A 20,556-nucleotide genomic window follows, 5' to 3' on the forward strand; every position below is an offset into this window, starting at 1 on the left:
GGTTTGACTGAGCCCGGGGACTTGCTGGCTGCCATGGGAGCTCGCACTATGGGCCTGCGAGGGGCACACAGCGCCCCTTGCTGCATGGGCTCAGGCCAGCCGGAGCAGCCCCACAGCAACGTGGTGCTGACCTGGAAAGCGGTGTTACTACACCGCTTGGATTCAGCACAGCTGCTGCTGGTTCTGGGGGAGCCGAGTCTGAGAGTCAGTGTTGAGGCCACTGCTACAGCGGTTTCTCTCCCTTTCTCAGAGAGATGCTGCCGTGTCTCCTTGCCCGAGAAGAGATTGCTAAAAGCTAAGCTCCCTCCTCAGGGCAGGGCCAGGAGCTATTGCTCTGCCCCAATGTCACAAGGCAGATGCTTCCTTAGCCTGGACCCAGTGTGGCAGTAATAATAGTGCAAGGCCAGGCCTTGCCTGGCTCTGTTTGCTCCATAACCTGAGCAGAATTCATCCCTGTTTAGGCCATTTCTGCCTCCCCTGACTGAGGCTATTTTTTCCCCTTTGAATAATGTACAAGCATGAGGTGAATGCTGGGAAAGGCATGTCCAGCTGCTCTTTGCCACCCGATCGGCGAGCCCGCCATGAGCAATGGTTTAACATCAGGGCTTATTTCCAAGGATAGAGTCAGCACAGAGGGCTCCCAGGAAAGCCACACGTTCAAATCACAGCATTTCGGAGGACAGAATCATCACTCACGGCCGGAGGTGACGCGCAGACGTTGCTAGCTATAGTGGGGGTGTCCTAGCGCTACTGCAGACTGAGCTAGTGCCTTCCTCTCCGGATACGCACCGGTGGGGCTTCTCTCAGCCACAGCCCCGATGGAAGAGACCCCAGCAGAACCCCCTGGCACTTCACATGGCCTCTTAGGGTACGTCTACACTGCAGCGCTATTTTGGGATACTGGAAGTACGCCGAAATAGCTACTCTGTGTCTACTGAAGCAGCTCGTTATTTCGAAATAATGGGCGACTTATTCCAACATCCCAGTAACCCTTGAGGGTTAGGAACAGCGAGTTAGTTTGAAATTTGGTGCTGTGCAGACAGTGCCAAATGAGGAAATAAGCTGTTTTGAAATAAGCTATGCAATTTGGGTAGCGCAAAGTGCGTACTTATTTCCAGCTCAGAGTGCTGTGTGGACACACCCTTCCTGGGCTGCCTGAGAGGGTGGAGGCAAACCTTTCTGCCCGGTCAGGCCTCAGCACAACGGGTGTGATCAATGACCAGCCACAAACCCGGGGCACAGAACCCTGGGCGGGCACGGCAGGAGCAGCAAAGGTTCCCAGGCCATGGTGAAGAGCACCGGGGAACTCCTAAAAGAAATCCATTCTACAGTTCGTGGGTTTGACTGAGCCCTGGGACTTGCTGGCTGCCATGGGCGCTCGCACTATGGGCCTGCGAGGGGCATACAGTGCCCCTTGCTGCATGGGCTCAGGCCAGCTGGAGCAGCCCCACAGCAACATGGCGCTGGCCTGGAAAGCGGTGTTACTACACTGCTTGGATTCAGCACAGCTGCTGCTGATTCTGGGGGAGCGGATACACAATTTAGAGCTGCCCTCCCTTGAGAAGCCTCTTAGCTTCCTTGGGCAAACATCACCTGCCCTTTCCTGGTGCAGGATCCCCCCCTCCTGGAAGCCCAGCAAAGCCCACAGGGATGGTGGAGGGGGGGTGCACTTGGAGCCTCGGGGCAAATCAAGATTTTGGTCTGAACTGAGCTGTTTTTAAAAAGCGGACTGGACTCTGTGTGTGTGTGGTGGGGGGGATGACTCAGTGGGTCCGTATTGGGAGCACAGTGCTGGACTTACAGGCAGTGAGACTACTGGAAACCATTTCCATTGTCCAATCAAATACCTGCTTTTCGCAGAATATTGCCGCATCACATTGTAACACTGTATCTAAGCTGTATAACACTGCTGCCCGCTGGGCATGAGGTCTGTTCCATGGCTCACCTGCTCTTATGGTCAGAGGGCTTCCATCGTTAGCTTCAGCCACAGACCCCTGTCCTGCCCTGCAGCGTGTGAACAGACAACCCCATCCCTGAAGGTCCTTCTGATTCTTCTCGTTGCTCCAGTTCTCTCGTCTCTCCTTTAAAGCTGCAGCTTCTTTGTCTGCTCTGTAATTCATCATTCTCATTCTGTTGCTGCAGAGATACCCAACTGCACACAGAAGGCCAGGGGTGGTTGCAACAGGGCTATGCAGAGTCACCCCATTTCCTCCCCTGGATGAGCCTCTTGTCCAAAAACAGGGGACTAGATGAATCCTTATCCACATTCTGTAGGAGTGTTGCACTGGACAGAGCTCATGCCACAGCTGCTATCTCCTACTTGCCTGGGGCTTTCACAGACTCAGCCTTGTAATTATGCTGTGTACTGCCTAGGACACACATAGACCTTTACATTCATGGCCACTCCGCTCATCTCACTGCATGCAGACCTTCCAGATCACATTATAGGTCACGTCAATACCCCTCTCCACGTTTACTACCCCTCCAATTCTGGTGGTGATGGTAAATTTGATTACAGTGGCATTTAAACCTTCATCTAGACCAGTGGGGGCATTAATAAATAATAACTAGAGATCCAATGCTCACCCACGTGATGCTCAGTCTTTAACAAGTCCTCTCTTCTCTGCTTATCTTCCAGTTTCTAACGCAGACTCTCGTCATTTCCATCTGGGCGGTATTTATCCAATGTAGCTGTTCACTGGTCTGCTTCACCTGCTGCCTTGCGCCTTGTGCTTCTTTTCACACTTGTACAAGGTGGATGTAAAATGCACCCCCATTTTCAGAGGTTCCACACTCACTCATCACAGCAGAAGGAGCTAATAGAGTTTCCCCATTAACACCAGTGGATGGTTTGATCCTGTAAGTGTAGAGCAATGGAGAACCAAGCCTGTTATGCGATGAGAAGCACAGGCAATAGTAAGGGTGGACAATGGACATATGGCTGTGGTAGCAGAGTCAAGAGGACTAAGAAGCAAAGGAGGTCGATAGGGAGCGGAGACTGGAATCAGCGGGGCTGGCACAAGCGGTCTGTAAGTTTCCATGGTTCTCCAAAGCTGTATGAGAGGCAGAACTGGGTGAAAGTTTTCAACTAAAAATATTCACACAAAAATGCGGATTTAGTGACACCAAAATGTTTCTAGTATGTGTCCATTTAGCCAAATTGCTCGGTTTAGAGAAAAAATTCTGGAAAACCCACCCAACACTGATATTTTTAAAATGCATGTTTCAATGGTTTGATGGAAAATGACTGCTTGGAAATTTCCTTTTATTAAAAAATTAGTTAAACCATTGAAAAGCGCTGAAAATGGGGGAAAAACAACTTTCTGAGGCACTGAAAATGTTGAAAACCATTTTTCAATTTAAGCTGCAATCACGGTTACTTTGTGCTTGGTCAGAATTGCTAGCAAGCTGAAAACTTTGTTATTCGCCCAGCTCAAAGATATGACTCAGACTGCAGGCCCATAGCTATGACCTCAGACTGCAGGAAACCTTTGCACCGTTTTATTGTTCTGAAATCCATCTTTCACCAACTTCTTTCCTCTCATTCACCTCATTAGAACAGTTTCTTTTGTTGCTAGCAACGCTATCGATGGCCTCAGATGTGGAACAGCTTCAGACTTTCCCACCCTTCCTCACAGAGGTGCCAACCGCAGGCAGAAGACAGATACACAGTTCAGGACTCTGGTCCCAGCTTGTTATCTTGTGGTAGGAATTTAAGTCAGTGCAGAAGTGCCTCCAAATATCTCAATTCAAACTTATCTGCGAGGCTATTTTTAGCCCCTAGAACTCAAGTCTTTCTATATATGGTGTGGAGGAAGGGTGGGGAGAATTTCCTCCTCTGCTTGAGATGGACCCAGCTGCCTAAGTGGATTCACCAGGATACGGCACCCTGCACTGGAAAAGGAAACCCTTTTATTTTAGCCATTGCTCTGACGTACAGGCCACCCCATTCAGCGTAGCGGGCTGCCTATAAATAAACCCCTTATGCAGTGGAGGGTGTGTACAATTCCCTGGGGATGGTGACAACTGCCTCACTCCACTGCAGCGAGGGGAGCCTAACTGAGGTGTGATCTGCCTGTTACTGGCATGTAGGTACTAGGGTCATTGACCATCTGACCAGTAATTTGAAGGAGCTTTGCTGCTTCACCCCACAGCGCTGACAGTCGTGACTCTTCCACGGTCCCAGTCACATGGTCACTAAGACCGAGAAGTGCTGTTGCTCAGCGAGGCGCTGTCTGACCAATGGGTACGGTTTGGGGGTGGAAGGTGCTAACCAGTTCTGGTTCCAGTCCCTGTCCTGCTCCTTCTTGCGCAAAAACCCCCTCTTGCGCAAGAGCCATTCTGCCACTTGTTTTCAGGCAGAACGGCTCTTGCACAAAAGCCCTTTGTGCAAAATGGCAGCTCATTAAGTATGCAAATGAGGTATGGCGACATTCATTGCCACTCCTCATTTGCATATGTTCTTGCACAAGACTGGCCAGTGTAGACGTAGCCTAAGTATCTTATTGGATCCACCACTTCTCCTGAACCAATTTAGGAAAGAGGCGCAGCAATGAATAGAATTAGAGCAGCATGTTTAGCTCCAGTGAAGTTACTGACACAGTCAGCTTGGAAGCACCAGCAGAAAATAAGGTGATAGATAAGAAGCAACATAGAGTAAGGAAAGCCAAAGTGATCAAACAGCCATGTGAAAAGAGAAGAGGCTTAGCAGCTGAAGGAAATGCAGTGCACACAGCACACGCTGGCCTTAGTAAGATACTTCATACAGCTCCCCATGACATTCTCCTAAGGCAACGAAAGCCATGTGGATTAGGTAGAACCGCTGTGCAGTGCTACACAATTGACTAAGAATAGAATAGAGAGAATAGTTATTAACGGCTCATGATGTCTGGCTGGGAGGGGGTTTGGACTGGAGTCCTGCCAGTGTCCGTTCCGGGTGCGATAGTACTACTTCTGCCTTGTCTCCCTCGCGGCCATTGGACACTCATGTGTCTCAAGCAAATGTCCTCTCCACCTCCATATTCTTGACTGCAGAAGAGAGGAGGGTTTACAACAAACAGAACTTTAACTCAGCATGTCCCCACTTCTCCCAGCACGTGGGTCTGCCTGTGGGAGAGTGGGAGGTATAATTTACAGCTCACATAGACATATCCACATTAGCTCAGATCACACTAGCAAGTGACAAATAGCAGGTTAGCCATGGCTGCAGGACACGCAAGCCACCCTGAATAAGTACCTGCGGTTTCCGATGGGATTGTACTCAGAAAGGCTGGCTCCTTGCTTGCCCATTTTAGTGCAGTCGCTCAATCGGAGCTAGCACAGGTATGTCCACCTGTGCTGGAAATTACACCTCCCACTCCAGCATGGGCATTGCAATCTCTTCTGGGCAGGGTTTTACTTGATTCTTTTGCAGTCCTGAGCACACTGCGCTTAACCGCTAAGGACAGTCAATAACACTAACACTCATTTTGGTGACTGGCGTGCAGTATGGAGAGGCGAGGCCGGTGCATGTAGCAGCATGCGAAGGAGTTGCGCAGTTGGTTCCCTGGAGGACGGGCTATTTAAATGTAGCAGGAAGCCTGACATGGGAGAAATGGGCTGAAGTCAATCAAATGCAACGAGACTCGGGACTAATCAAATGCACAGCTACAGGCAGCGAGGATAGCTGGCTATAGTTCCCCTGAGGAGGGGCTGGGGTTCCAGTGAATGACACCCTGAATATGAGAGACACATGGTGGGGGAGGTCATATCTTTACTGAACCAACTTCTGTTGTTGGAAGAGACACGCTTTTGAGCCAGATGGAGCTTTTCTCCAGACCTGCTTTGTGTAGCTCGAAAGCGTCTCTCTTTCACCAAGGGAAGTTAGTCCAACCAGAGCTATTACCCACTTGTCTCTCATGTAACCTGGGGCCCACGTGGTTACAACAACATTGCAGATGAGGGGACACATCAGTGATGCGGTGCAAGCACAAAAAATGCAAAAGCCAGACTCGCTGCTGGGCTCTGGCTGCTTTGTGCTACTCCAGTGAGCCACGGCAGCGATGAACCTCGCAAGAAGAAAGTCTCCCCAGTTGTAGCCCGGGGGATGCTGAGAGCAAAGTGTTGGGGAGGCAAAGCTGGCCACACATGCAGTTTTCTGAAGTGGGGAGCACTTTGCCATCCAGCCAGTGAGGCGGGCACTTTCTGACGGGAGGGACCTGGCCCGAGGGAGCAGCATCTCCCCCAGATAGTTCAGGGCTCCAGGGAGAAATAGCAAGGCTCACAGGACTTTGCAAGAAATGGAGATGCCTTTGCTCCCGCTCTGGTTATAACTCTCACCTACTGGCACAGAAGGTTAGTTGGGTCTTAAGTCTTCCGAGCCAAGAGTTTCCAAAGTGAGTAGTGCCTTGGACTATACATTAATAAAGGCTGATTTGCAGAAAGGGCTGAGCACCGTGTCCCTGAAAACCAGGGCCCCCTCAGGTGGTCTCTCAAATTGAACTCCTAAAAATCACTGATGACTTGAAAATCTGGACCCTCACAGTATTAAGGACCTGATTTAGCAAAGTACTTAAGTATAGACTGAATTTTAAATATGCGCTGAAGTATGACTTCAGTAGAATTTAAGCATATGGGTTAGTGCTTTGCCAAATAAGGACAGACTTAAGCACAAGCACACAGTGAAGCATATTTTAAAACCTTTGCTGATTGAGAGCTTAAATCAGTAAACCATCTTTGATGGTTGTGTTCCAATACCTAGGATTGAGGAAAGAGCTTTTTTTGTCCTAAGAGTGATGCCTTTAATTTAAAGAAACTAACATAGTCCTTATTTATAAACTGATTGTTTGCAACTCCAACACTAGCTGTGGGTTGATAAGCCGGCAGTGAATACAGAAAAGCATTGGAGTCCAGTGGAACCTATTCAAAATCATATTTTGAAATAACCTGAAGTGTAAAGAACATGAAGTTTCCACGACCTCTAATGACTAAGTGAGTGAGTTATCTCCAACATCAGCTCTGGAAAAATGACCTTCAGAAACAGAAATAGCTGGGAAATAGAATTCCAGGGGACACCACATGAAAGAGCAGCTGTCCATAATTACTAAATCACACAAGAATAGATTCCCATTTCTGATCGTAGCAGTATACCTGCCTTCTTTTATAGAAAAACTTAAAAAACAACAAATAGTCTAGTAGCACTTCAAGACTAACAAAACATGTAGATGGTATCATGAGCTTTGGTGGGAAAACCCCACTTTTTATGGAGAATACTTCATAAAGCTTTTTAGGACTTGGGTCTCTTTCAATAATAGCTCTCACTAAGTCTAATTAGTCTATGGCAAACAGTTTTAGGTATGTGAATGGTTCTGCTGTTTTTTGTTTTCACTTGCTTTTGTTCTTAAGTCGCAATCCTGCAATGATTTCCGCATATGCTTAACTTTAGTACAGCAAGTAGTTCCACTGATTTCAGGGTAGTAAAGATGATTTTTCTGCAGGATCAGTGCCAAGCTTGCATAAGCTAGTCCTTATAGAATATTTCTAAAGAATCAGAACAAATCAGCATTCTACAGTGCTGGGTGGGGCAATTAAATGGCAGTGGTTCCCTGGGGTTAGTTCCTGGCAGGCTGCTGCCACTGTATTTACCTGCACCTCCGCAGGTATGGCCACTTGCAGTTCCCGTTGGTCTCCGGTTGCTGTTCCGGGCCAAAAGGAGCCATGGGAGGTGGCGCAGAACTGGACACTGCTTCCAGCAGCTCTCAGTGGCTGGGGATGGTGATCTATGGCCATTGGGAAGCGCAGGTAAATATGGTGGCAGCGGCCTGCCAGGTGCTAACCCTGGGGAACCTTAACAGACTTAGCGGAGAGCCCTGGGTTTTGAGTTCAGATGGTAGAGGAACGTAATTTTAGCCCCTAAGATGGCAGGTTCTATCCCTCGTGCTGATGGCCAAGGTCTATCTGCTCTACAATAGAAATTAACTAAAAGGGCTCTATAGAAATTAACTCTCAAAACCTATAGAGTGGCACTATATCCCTCCTGTAGAATGGTTCAACTGTCTGTTTGACTGTGAAAGGGAACAAGATCCCTGCTACAGACACCCATGGGTTGGTTAAAATGGCTTGAAGAGGTTTCCATGCTCTAGGGCTACGTCTACACTGGCATGATTTTCCGAAAATGCTTTTAACGGAAAAGTTTTCTGTTAAAAGCATTTTCGGAAAAGCACGTCTAGATTGGCAGGATGCTTTTCCGCAAAAGCACTTTTTGCGGAAAAGCGTCCGTGGCCAATCTGGACACGGTTTTCCGCAAAAGAGCCCCGATTGCCATTTTCACGATCGGGGCTTTTTTGCGGAAAACAGTACTGTGCTGTTTACATTGGCCCTCTTGCGCAAATGATTTGCACAAGAGGGCTTTTGTCCGAATGGGAGCAGCACAGTATTTCCGCAAGAACACTGATGATCTTACATGAGATCGACAATGTTCTTGCGGAAATTCAAACGGCCAGTGTAGACAGCTGGCAAGTTTTTTCCGCAAAATCATCTGATTTTGCGGAAAAACTTGCCAGTCTAGACACAGCCTAAGAGATTCTATAGGACTTTTCCCTAAAATACTTTATTCCTGAATGCACAGAAGAGAATTAAATGCTATTGTTTGATCATGCTCCGAGAGCCCAGGTTTGTTAGAGCAGATCTGTTCTTCAGGGATCAAACTTCCCAAGCTCCCATTCCCTGAACTTCATGAGCTCGGCCAGTTCCTTGGCCTTTACTCTGATTGTGCGAATACTAGAGAGGAGTTGCCTGCTTCCTGGGGCACTGCGGTGCTAAATCTCTGGCTGTGACAGGAGGATTGCCTGGCAAGGCTTTTTAACAGAGAGTTGAGCTGCAGTGTGGAGTAGGGATGTTCAATATCGGTTAATTGAATAGTCGAGTAACTCCAGACATTTTATTGATTAGTCGACTATTCTACAGTCCCTGGGGGTGGGGCCAGCAGCCACTGTATCAGAGGCAGCAGTGCGGGGCGCCAGGTGGGAGCTGGTCCGCGAGGGGAGCCAGTTTAAAAAACAGCTAAAAAATGTACTGCCAGGGTGAGGGGAAGAGGGGAATTTGTGTGGTCTGTAGCATTGACCTATAAGCTTTTGCTTATCAGTTAATCAACTCCACTATTACATTCCTAGTGTGGAGAGCTTTGTGAAGCCACCGCCACCCTGCTTTGAAAACAAACTCCAGCTCTGGCCTGCACATCACTCCCTACCCCACCCCCACTACCCAGGCCCAGCTGGTCCTCTCATTATTCTAACCCAATTCTATCCCACATCCCCCTCCTCGCTCCAGCGCCAGGCATTGGCACAGCTCTGCCAAGACACCCCAGTCTGTGCATCCAGGGCCTTGCTTCTAGTCCCATTCCTTGGCCCTTCCAACGGACGTACCAATACCCTTCAGCCCTTTAGGTAACAACCCCCCTGCAGCCAATCCATTCGTGGTCTCCCATACTCAACCATGAACATACAGGCAGGAGGTGCCATGCCACCCCTCTGTCAACGTAGTCCCAATCCCTGTCCTGGGTTGGCTCTCCTAGGGCACAGTGATACACACAGGAAAAGAGCAGCTCTCCCTCCTTGTCTTGATCTGAGAACATGGTCTCTGAGTGTTTGCGGAATGGACCCCTCCTTTTGTGGGCATTTCTCCCACTCCTCATGCTGGGGGACTGGGAGCAGCCACCCAAGGATGGGTCCAGAAACTAGTACGTTTGCTACGAATGCTTCGCAAAGAAGGGCCGGAATCACGGTTCATTGTCTGACGCTTGCACAAAGATTGCCAGTAGCCAGCATAGTTTCTTATTTTTAAACCCAGGCTAGAGAGGGTGGAAAGAGGAGGGGAGAGAGTGTAAGTGGCAGGTGACAATGTCCATCACGCTGCCCAGAAATGAAGCTCAGAGACCAAAAATAGAGCGGGTGACCTCATGCTTTGGGCAGCAGTGCCGAAGAGACAAAAGAGAGGCTTTAAAAGGCTTGTGGAGCTGATAGCACAGGGCTTGGACACTTGAGAGTTTTGGTTTTGCTCCAGCAGGGAGCCACTCTGCCTCTCTCCCTATGGAGAGCTGCGAGTTAAATGGACTGTTTGACATGCCCGAGTCTCCGGGCCTGGATGCTGCTTTCAAGAGCTTGGATCAGCCCTATGCAGGTACAGACCTTCCTTCCTACCTCTGCTCTCCTCGCCAGGCGCTGTGCGTAGCCAGAGGAGCATTTCCCTCTTGTGTCTGTCTCACCGTTGTGACTTGGATCCTTGGACCATTGTGCCGGGGAGGATGGGGAAGCAAAGTGCTTTCTTGTGGTTAGCCGGGCAGTAGGAACTGAGGGGTGGGCAGGAAGCCAAGGTGTCGGGACGGGGCTGAACAAGCAGCCATAAGGGGCCAAGGAACCTCGAAGCTCAGGGAGTCCAGCTCTAGCGAGCCCAGAGGAGGCTGGGATCTCAGAATGATGCGAGATGCACTGGCCACTTGTGACTGGTGGGAAACTGAATCTGGAAATTGTTACTGAGGCAGGGCCCGGTGCTGGTGAATTGCACCCTGGAGACCTTTCAGCCTCCCCATGGCTTACAGCCCCACACTCCAGAGCCAAGACTTCACCTGTCACCTGTGCCTGCACCCACCATTTGCCAGATGTCTCCCCCACCCAAGGCGAGTGGTTCTGGACAGTGAGGCTAGCTCATTTCCTGAAAGAAAACTCAGGTGTGACAGCTGCCCTGGGTCACGGCCGGGTCCAGAAGGGCAAAGCCAGGCGAGCACCAAGTCGCAGGGAGCGAAAGTGAACAGCGAGTCTTGATTCAACGACGCTGAACTGACCCACTCTGTAAGAGTGGGGGGAAGGGTTCCTAGCTCAGCGCCTGCCGGTGCAAAAGTGGCACCTGTTCTTTTCCCTTTAGCAGACTGGCATCTCTCCTCATAATTACCAGCCCTCTCGCTGCACAAGGGAGAGGGCTGGCTCCCTCTCAGCTGGGCGATGATCGGGAGAAATTCAAATGTGCCCAGCTGATTAGCAGAGCTCCCAGAGCTATGTTTGTGTTTCTAGTGGTGGTGCACATTTGCACATGCCTCGGAGCAGATAAAAACATTTATTCCGCACATGGATGGAAAAGATGTGGCAGGGTTTCCCAACCTATGGTTCGGGACCCAAATAGGGGTCACCGTTACATTTCAAAAGGGTCACCAAGTGTCTCCCCAGGTGGCTCTTAAGGAGCCATTCACACATTTTTTTAACTGCCCTGGGTCACCAAGTCTTCCTGAATTGTCAGAATGGGTAGGTCCCATCTGGCAAAGGTTGGGAACCGCTGAGCTGATCTTTTCCTTGTTGGCCCTACGGCTGGAGCTGCCTGACTAGCTATCCTGGAGCCTTGATGTTGATTATGAAATGGTCCAGGGAAACCTATGGAGGAGTCTTCCATTGTATTCATTGAAAGCTTCCATGCATGCAACCCCCTCTGGCATTCCTGGACCTGTTTTAACAGCCTGCAGTGAGCGGACGATGCTCCTGAATGGCGTAACCTGGAGTGCCCAGACCAATGACACTTGTGGCAGCTTTGTGAACTTTGCAGAAGGGGCTGTCAGGGTGGGAAAGGGGGTGATCCAAAGGGCCACGAGGAGTCATTGGGATCATTGTTAGGAAGTTCTGTGCCCACTGCTGCCTCACGTTGTGGGCTAATTTGGCCACAACTGCTCTTCCCTGGTGCCACAAAGCCCTGCAGCAGAGCAGCCCAAGGTGAGGACTGGGGCAGCTGCACAGCTCATGTCCGGGGAGAAGTAGCAGCATCCCCAGCAGTGCATTGGTGCCCTCCCCTGCTACCTCGGCTGTGTGTGGGGTGCAGGAATGCTGCGGTTCCAAGGACAGCCAGGGGAAGGGGCTGGGCAGTTACTCCACAAGCTAGTGGAAGGTGTGGCTGCTTGAAGTGTGGAGGCTGCCGTTAAAGGGACGCAGGGCAGACGAGAGGCAGGCAAAGGCCTTTCCCCCAGTGGAACGGGTCAGGAGCAAGAAAAAAGGAAAGAGAAATCTCTTGGGGACCCTTTTTCCTTCTGGCTTCTGCTGAGTCCAGGTCCCAAGTGGTGCCTAAGAACTCTCCTCTCTCAGCTGCCCTTGGGTTCAGAGCTCCCCCTTCACCTTGCACCGGGGGCAAAGAACACACCGTCCCATCCCAGAAGCTTTGCTGGCAGCTGGCTGGCAGAGATGGTGGAAAATGACGAGCCTGTGTTTTCGGCCAAGGCCCCAACAGGTGTTGGCTTTTTCAGCAGCGAGGGCAAGGGGAAAGCCTGTGCAGAAGTCTTTCTGGCCTGGCTGACCATAGACTCCATGCAGGCTGGGCACAGGCAAGAGGCCACGGGAGAGCCATTGGCTCCGTGCTGGGACCGCCTGCCTCCATTCCTCCGGGAAACAAAGCTCTGGAAAGGGAAGGACGAGTCTGTGTGCCAGGCCTCCCACAGGGCTTCCCAGGGGTGATCACGAGTGGCTCTGCGGCCATGCAAGTTGCAAAGCTGGGATTCTAGACTCATGCTGAAATGTCCTGCTGAGTAACAGGAACACGTATCCGGTACACAGCGCGGCCATCGCTGCTGAGAGACAGTGTAACCCACACCACCTGGAGAGGGAGTAATGAGCCTGCCCTACGGCCTTCGCTACCAGCCAGCTGGCTTTTAGTACCGGTCGTAGGGGCTCATGAACTAAGCTCCAGAGACTCCAGGTTCAGTTCTGCCAGCGATATAAAAGCAGAGGGTCTGTCTGCGCAAGTTATGGGGACCGAGCCACCTCTGGCCCCTGCCACAGGCTGGCTGGCCAGGAGTGAGGGTCCCTGGCAGTAGGTGGGGAAGCCTGCCCCCTGGGGTGTGCATGAAAAAAGGGAAGGCTGCAATTTTCATTATGTTCAAATCACTTTTCCCTAATGTTCTCGTCTGGAGTGAGGGGGGAGTGACTCCCAGTGTGGGCACCAGAAACAATCAGTCCCGTTGTTGCTCTGTAAGCCCAGCCCTCTGCAGAGCCCTGAACCTGCCTCCCTTTGTCCCTTGCAGAGCTGCACCGCAGCGAGAGCACCCAAGAGAAGAATGTGAAAGAAGCCAAAACCAAGTGCCGGACAATTGCGTCCCTGCTGACGGACGCGCCGAACCCTCACTCCAAGGGCGTGCTGATGTTCAAGAAGCGCAGGCAGAGGGCTAAGAAGTACACCTTGGTCAGCTTTGGGAGCGTTGATGAGGACCGCTGTTATGAGGAGGAGGATGGTGTCTTCCCAACCAGTGAGTCGGAGTTTGATGAGGAAGGCTTCTCAGATGCCCGAAGCTTAACAAACCACTCGGACTGGGACAACACGTACCTGGACATTGAAAAGCCCAAGCCAGAATCTGAGCAGCAGGAGGGGCAGCGGCGGCAGGGTCTGAGTGAGGCCTCTGGCAGGGGCGCCCGGCTATTTGAACAGCAGAGGGAGAGGGCAGGTCAGTATACAGTGGAGAAAGCCCCAGCTGGGAAGCCAGAGAGCCCTCCCGCATCAGCAGGGGTCAGGCCAAAGCAGAGCATGGTGAACGGAGATGTGCCCACTCCGCAGAAGGCCAACACGGCCCCTCTCAGTATCCACATGGAAGCAGTGCAGGTTCCCAGCAAGCTGCCATCTTTTACCTCTGCCCACTTCCAGGCTCCAGTGGGCAGCACTGGAGGAGGTGCCCAGCCATCCTCAGGCACAGACAGTTTCTTCAACAGATCCGCACGGCCCTTCACGCCTGGCTTTTCCGGGCAGCGCCCTGTGACTTCCTCTGTCATCTTCAGGCCTTTAGCTCCCAAGAAGAGTGTGGGGGGGCATAGCCCTGTTGCCCCCCCTTTCTCACCAGGAACCCCTGTGCCACCTCCTGCTGTGCCTGCAATGGCACATGGTGGTCCAGCAAGCGCCTCAGCGCCTCTGTATATTCCAACAGCACCAGGGGGACTGCAGCCCGCCTCTGGCGAACGTGCTTCTGAGACTAAGACACCCACCAACCCAGCCAGGACTTCCAAGGCTTCCATAGTTCTAGCCACTCCCTCTAAAGCAGGGGGGGCCGCAGTTGCAGCCACACCTCAGCCACCACGGGGGACAGCTTCTTCCTCCTTGTATATCAGCCCAGCCCCACCCCAACCCAGCACGGCGAGTAGCTCTCTGCTACCCAGCCAGCCATATCCTGTGGTTTCCCCAGCTACTCCACGACCTGCTTCTGAGACCTTAGCATCCAGGGAGCAACGCATTGCGGTGCCAGCCCCCCGCACGGGCATCTTGCAGGAGGCGCGCCGGCGAAGCACCAAGAAGCCCATGTTCAGTCCTAGAGAAGAGAAGAAGAAGAATTCGCCCAACCCCGAGCTTCTGTCTCTGGTGCAAAACCTGGATGAGAAACCCAAAGGCGACCACCCAGGGGCGGGCTTCGAGTCGGGGCCTGAGGAGGATTTCCTCAGCCTAGGAGCCGAGGCCTGCAACTTCATGCAGCCCTCAGGCCGCAAATTCAAAGCCCCCCCCCCAGTCGCCCCTAAGCCTCAGCAGCCAGGTGCCTCTGCCAGACTAGTCAACGGTGCCCATGACATGCCACAGCTGAAGGGTAAAGGGGCAGAGCTTTTTGCCAAGCGACAGAGCCGCATGGACAAGTTTGTGGTGGAGGCGGCTCCAACACCGGGCTCCAAGCCCAGGGCACCCTCTCCCACCCCTTCTCTCCCACCATCCTGGAAGTACTCCCCCAACATCCGCGCCCCACCCCCGATAGCTTACAACCCCTTGCATTCCCCCTTCTACCCCTTGGCAGCAAGCAAGTCTCAGGCTAGCAAAGCAGAGAGCAAAGTGAAGAAGGCAGCCAGCCAGAAATCGGGGATCAAGGCCATTGATTTCATGCGTCACCAGCCCTACCAGCTAAAGTCAGCCATGTTCTGTTTTGGGGAGCCCCCGAGCACTGACACACCGAGCCCTCCAACCCAGCCAGCCCAGCAGCCCAGTTCCTCTTCCACCCCAGCCAAGCAGGCGCCTGTGAAAACAGCCAGGACCTATGAGATCCGGCGGTTCTCCACCCCTGCTCCCATGCCCACTCTGAACAGCCTGGCACCCACTGTCCTCGCCCCTCGATCCGCCACCACGCTGGATGAGCCAGTATGGAGGACAGATGTGACCTCTGCACCCACCACCCCGGCCCCTTTCCAGGCTGGTCCCAGCCAGGCCCCACAGCTGAACCAAAGCTCTCCAGAGCTCGGTCAGGCGAGCCACGCGACTCTCCCACGCCCAGCCTCCTCCTCTGGCTTCCAGGTAGCTAGACCCAGGTTTTCAGCTGCCAAAACTGGAATGCAGGCCCATGTGTGGAGGCCGGGCTCCGGGTACCAGTGACCCAGGAACTGCCTCCCCCTCCCCCACATGGGCATGTCTGGTGTCTGACCAAGCTAGTTTCTGTGGCTGTTCTTTAATGCAAGCTCAATAAATTGGGACATGAAGCAAAAAGGGGGGGGGCTCCCATTCCACCCTCACAACTCCCTTTGTTATCAGCCTGGCAGCGTCCCTGGGAGCCTCCCACTGCGAGCAGAGAGAAGGCAACAATCTCCAGCCTGCCTTGGCCCCTGCTGCACGGCCGTGAACCCGGGTCTCTGGGCCACAGGCAGGGAGGGGCAGAGCGTTAGCCCTTTCAGTGCCCCAGTGCGGCAGGGCTGCTGTGGGCAGCAGGGCACTGTGCACACGGAGGGCGAGGACACAACTGGGCCCTCTAGTCCCCCCAACCCCATGAAGTGAGAAACGAGGCCCCCGCCGGAGGGACAGTGTTGCCAGGCCCATAGTGGAGCAGCAGGTGCTCCAGGGGAAAGGGCCATGGTGCCTGCTCGGACACACAGTCCCCTCTTGAGGATGGCTCTGGATCACCCGGGGAGGGGCAGTTTGGGGGCTGAAAGGTCATTGTGGAGGATTGTGAGCGGGAAGGAGGGGTTCCTGGGAAGCTAGAAGAGCAAAGCTACTGCCTGGTGAGGTTAGGGGGCCCTTGCAGCAGCAGACGCTGTATGTGGGAGGTGGTTGCATGGGAGTGTGCAGGGCCGGCAGGGTTGTGGCTGGCGTGGAGGTGATGAGCAATATGAAGTTCCCTGAGAACTCTGTCCACCTGGGAGGGCTGGAAGCAGTGAGGGGCAGTGCATGAGGATGCGCATTAACCAGGGAGGGGTCTGTGGGGTCTGGCAGTGGCAGAAGTGCCTAAGCCCCTGGGAAGCAGTGGCCAGTCACTCACACAGCTCTCTCTGCCACGGGAGGCTAGTCACTCCCTTCCTGGCTGGGCGTAAGGCAGCTGCGCTTCCCTGCAGCAAGGGCATGCGCCCCCCACACGCTGCTGAAGCTGCAGCGAGGCTGGTGGAAGCTCTCCCCCCTCTCTGCCCATGGCTGGGCTCTGTGGTGCCAGGGTAACACCTGGGCCCATTTCTCAGGCACAGAGCTTGCAGGGCACATGCCACGGGGGGCTTGAAGGCAGAAGCCACAGACTGGAAGGAATGGCAGCCACCCCAAGGGCTGAGGGGAGCTCCGCAAAGGGCCGATTGTTAACGAGTGGGGCCTGGCTGGGAGGGAGCAGCCATGCTGCAAAGCCCTGGCCGTGTTAGCGTCTGCCCCCCGGGTGTGCTCAGCAGCCAAGCGCCACTCGCCACTGGCCTGCCAGTCTTTCCCGGAGCACGGGGGAGAACTTGCCTCGCCTCCGGGAAGAGCTGAAAGGAACTTACATTTCTTACGGGGGGGGAGGGAGAGTTCTTGGGGGGGTGCGATACCACAGAGCCTGTACAAATATTCACTGTGGGAGGAGTGCAGCGGGCAGTGTCGTGTGTGGGAGCTCAGGGCAAGGGGTGGGGAGTATTGGGGGGAAGAGTCAAGTAGGGGAGCTTGAGGCTGGCCAGGACAGTGGGGACTTTGCTGCCTGGGGCTAGAGTCTGGGTGTACCACGGCCACCCCGCCCAGCGGGGGCTGTATTTGCTGCCTCGGGCCCGCCCCTGTACAGTGCCCAACAGCATCCACCGCTCCACTCCCAGCCAGCCACTCGTACCGGCACGCCACACTGGGGCGTACTCGCACTGTCGCCTTCTGGGCACAGCAAGGAATTGTGGGAAGGTGCTGGAGGACGATCACCACTCAAGTGGCTTAGCCCGTGTCCACTCTGCAAAGCATGTGGGTTGCCAGCCCAGCCCAAGTGAAAGCCTGACCTGGGGTTTAGCATATAGAGCCACAGGGCTGTGTGTGAACAGGAGTGAGGCTGGGGCAATAGAAGGGAAACCCTGCAGGTAGCTCCATAGCAAAGACGGACCCTTAGAAAGGCAGGGGGGCTCCAATGTCACTGGAATTCCCTGGAGGAGACGGGGACTGTTGGGAACTCCCGTTTGGCACGAGAGGCCCAGGAAACGGCAGGTCTGAAAGTGGGACTGAGCAGGAGCAAGGTAGCGCGGGCGTGTAAGAGGTGAGAACGGGGGGAAGAGGGGTGTTAGACCTGGAGCCAAATCCATATTCAGAGCCAAGTTAAAGGGGGCTCCTGTCTCTCTGCAGAGCGTTTTGCTGAGCAGAGTTCCTATCAGAGCAGGATGCCACCACTGTCCCCTGGCCCGGCAAGGACCAGGACTGGAGCAGAAGGGGGCGCTGCAGGCTGAGACTGAGCCAGAACAGACATTGGGTGAGAGTCATGGTCAGCTGAGGGCTGTGTCTGTCCCGCACCCCCTGCACCATTGCTGGTTTCTGCCCCTGCTGCCACCATTTATGCAGGACGGGAGAGAGTCGGGATTTTCAGAGCCCATAGTTTTCCTTTCTCTCTCCAGCATGCTGATAGGTTACAGAATTCCAGGGACTGCAGGACAGGGACGTTCCGTAGGTCTCCTCCCTGCACCGGGGACAGGAGCGCCCGTGTGGCACTCCCCAGCAGAGGCAGGTGGCCCTGCACAGGAATGTTTGTCCCCTCACGCATGCAATACAAAGGGAAGGGGGCCCCAAGGCATTGCTTAGTCCACTTCTGCCTAGTGGTGGGGGCTCCGAACAGAAGCTTTGTGCCAATGGGCTGGCTGAGATGGAGGCACCGCATGAGTCTGGTAGGAAGAAGCAGCTGCCTTTGGCCACAGCTGTTGCTCCCCACTCCCTTCCCCTGAGTTTTGATGGTTGAAGGGCAGGAACAAGACTAGGGAATGGCTGTGGGTGCCAGTGAGAAGGTGAGGCTAGGCTGAGGACAGGCTCCCAGAGGAGGGCCCAGGCCCCTGCAGCAGGGCAGCTCTGTTCCCCAGTCGGATTCAGTGCACCTCTCTCCTTGGCAGTTGTGACTGGATCATTGGAGGACGTAACCCTCTGAAGAGGGGCGTGGGGGTGGCAAAGGGGAGTGTAGCTGTTCTGGATGGATAACACTGGAAAGCTGATAGTTGTGGCCCAAAGGTAAGCAGTGTCGTTTCCCTGTCAACTTCCACATCACTGTGCCAGGACATCTGTAGGGACCTCCCCCCGCCCTTTGTTTTCCACGCAGTCAGGTACAACCTAGAGGCGTTCCCTTGCTAGACTTTGTTCCCCCTCTCCGACAGAGGCGAGCAGTTCCCCTCTGCTCCTGAGAAGAAATCTGTCAGTGCTCAGCAAGGGGTGCAGAGCCGAGGGGAAGGGAGCCTGGAAGGAGCACCAGGGTTGGCTTCTATATCACTGGAAATAGCTTTCTTCTTTGTTTTGTGTTTGATTTACAGTCACTTTACACTTGTTTGTGGAGAGGAATAAACTTCGGATATGCACTTTACCCATTGCCTCTGCCACCAATTTGTTCAGATTCCAAAGCTGCCAAACCTCACTCACCTTCCCTGCACATTCCATGTGATCTCACTGTACAGAGAGCTACACAAGGAAGATGAAATTATATTTCGATTCCCTTTGATTTATAAAAATCAAAGTAGTGCCATTTAAAACAACTGAAAGGAAATGTTGTAGTTACAGAATCCACAATTAGCCTGTGGAACTCACTGCTACAAGATATCGAGGCCAAGAGATTAGCAGGGGTCAAGAAAAGGACTGGAGATTTACATGGGTAACAAGAACATCCAGAGTTTTATAACAGCATTTAATACTGACGTACATTTTAAAATACCAAAAAATAACCTTGGTACTTCAGTCTTTAAACTAACCACTATCTGAGGGGGGTTGGGAAGAAACGTTGCCACAATGCAGGCCAGTACTGCAGGAGTTAAGAGTCAGTCCCACCTGTATCTAGTTCTGCCACCTCAGTCAGGGGGTTCTCACAACATCTTTTGGTGACCTCACTATGTGGCCACCAACTCTTGCTGGTGGCCACCTGGAGATTTTTTCCTAAAATACTTGATTAACACTAGCAAAAGTAAATATGCGCACACATGCATCCACATCATTGTAATGTATGTAGGCTTTTCCTGACTCTGAAATAATGCTGTGAAAAGTGCTATTTGTAGGTTTGTTAATATCACTTTTCATAGGACACTTGCCACTTTTCACAGCCTCACAGGTAGTGAGTAAGTAACATTAAACATACAACTATCACTTTTTGCAGCCTCCCATATAGCAAGTCTGCAGTGAAAGGTGATACTTGCAGGTTTGTTACTATCACTTTTCTCAGCAAGCTGCAGGATCAATTATGCCTGGGGTGCGAATGTTGGAGGGGGAATCAGCAGGATCTAGGGGCAGTGAGGGGGTGATGGATGCAGGACTGGGGGAGGCAGCAGAGGCAATGGGACTGGGTAGGGAGTCCTGCAGAGCGAGGCTGGAGTGGGAATAGGTGCCCAGGACAAAATGCCTGCTGCTCTGTGGCCAGAGCCAGCGTCTGTCCCTACATGGCCAGGGTTTAGGACCTGTGGTTGGCTCCCCACTCCTGCGTACCCAGGGCTGGTGACCAGTGCACAGGGCCAGGGACAACTGCTGAATGGCCAGTGCCCAGGCTCAGCATCCAGGGTCAGTGCCTGGGATCAGTGACCAGGGCCAAGACTCAGGGCCCGCCAGCACAGATCTGCATGGAGGATCAGTGTCTGCTGCTTCATGGCCAGGGTCTGTACCCCATGCTGCTGGGGCCAGAGGCCAGCAGCCAGAGCTAGCACCTGGTGTGAGTGGCCAGGGCTGGGGGTCAGAGTGAGTCGCTGCTGATCAGCACCCAGGGCTGCTGGCTGCCACCAGGGGTGGTGCCACATGGCCAGTGCCAGGGTTCAGGGCCCACTGCTGCAGACGGGTTGGAGCCTGAAGCCCAAAGGCCAGGGCCATGTGGCCAGAGCGGGGGCGGTCAGTGCTCAAAAATTATGACTGGAGCTGGGTGTTGTGCCCAAAGCCCATGGCTGGAACCCTGGTCCAGGCTTCTTGGACAGGTTGGTTTTTTTGGGTGGGGGGAGGCAGCAAAGCATCACCTCCCCCATCCCCCCATTGCCCCGGATGCACTGCCCTGCCTCTGAAGAGGGGTAGTGAGCTGGGGTTTGAGAAGAGAGAGATTAACAAACCTACAGATACCAGTTTTCACAGCATTGCTGGTACGATTGACTCTACCCCAATACGTGACAATGACTTGGCTGTGTGCCTTGCATGTTTGTTATCCCGGATCTGTAGTGTTTTAGGAAAAATGTCCGT

At 53.2% G+C, this 20,556-nt stretch overlaps 2 protein-coding genes across 2 annotated transcripts in view; one reads left to right on the top strand and one right to left on the bottom strand.

Moving 5' to 3' along the window:
• Positions 1-18,718, top strand: part of SYNPO2L (synaptopodin 2 like) — a 41,186-nt gene extending 22,468 nt beyond the window's left edge. The window contains exon 4 of the mRNA XM_006135908.4: positions 13,028-18,718. Coding sequence (XP_006135970.2) covers positions 13,028-15,336 — 2,309 coding nt within the window. The 3' untranslated portion in view covers positions 15,337-18,718. The remainder of the gene's footprint in view (positions 1-13,027) is intronic.
• SEC24C (SEC24 homolog C, COPII component) overlaps positions 1-20,556 on the bottom strand; it is a 106,273-nt gene that overhangs the window by 73,529 nt on the left and 12,188 nt on the right. The gene's annotated exons all lie outside the window — the stretch shown is intronic.

Source organism: Pelodiscus sinensis, chromosome 8, assembly GCF_049634645.1.
Source record: "Pelodiscus sinensis isolate JC-2024 chromosome 8, ASM4963464v1, whole genome shotgun sequence".
NCBI classification, from domain to species: Eukaryota; Metazoa; Chordata; order Testudines; family Trionychidae; genus Pelodiscus; species Pelodiscus sinensis.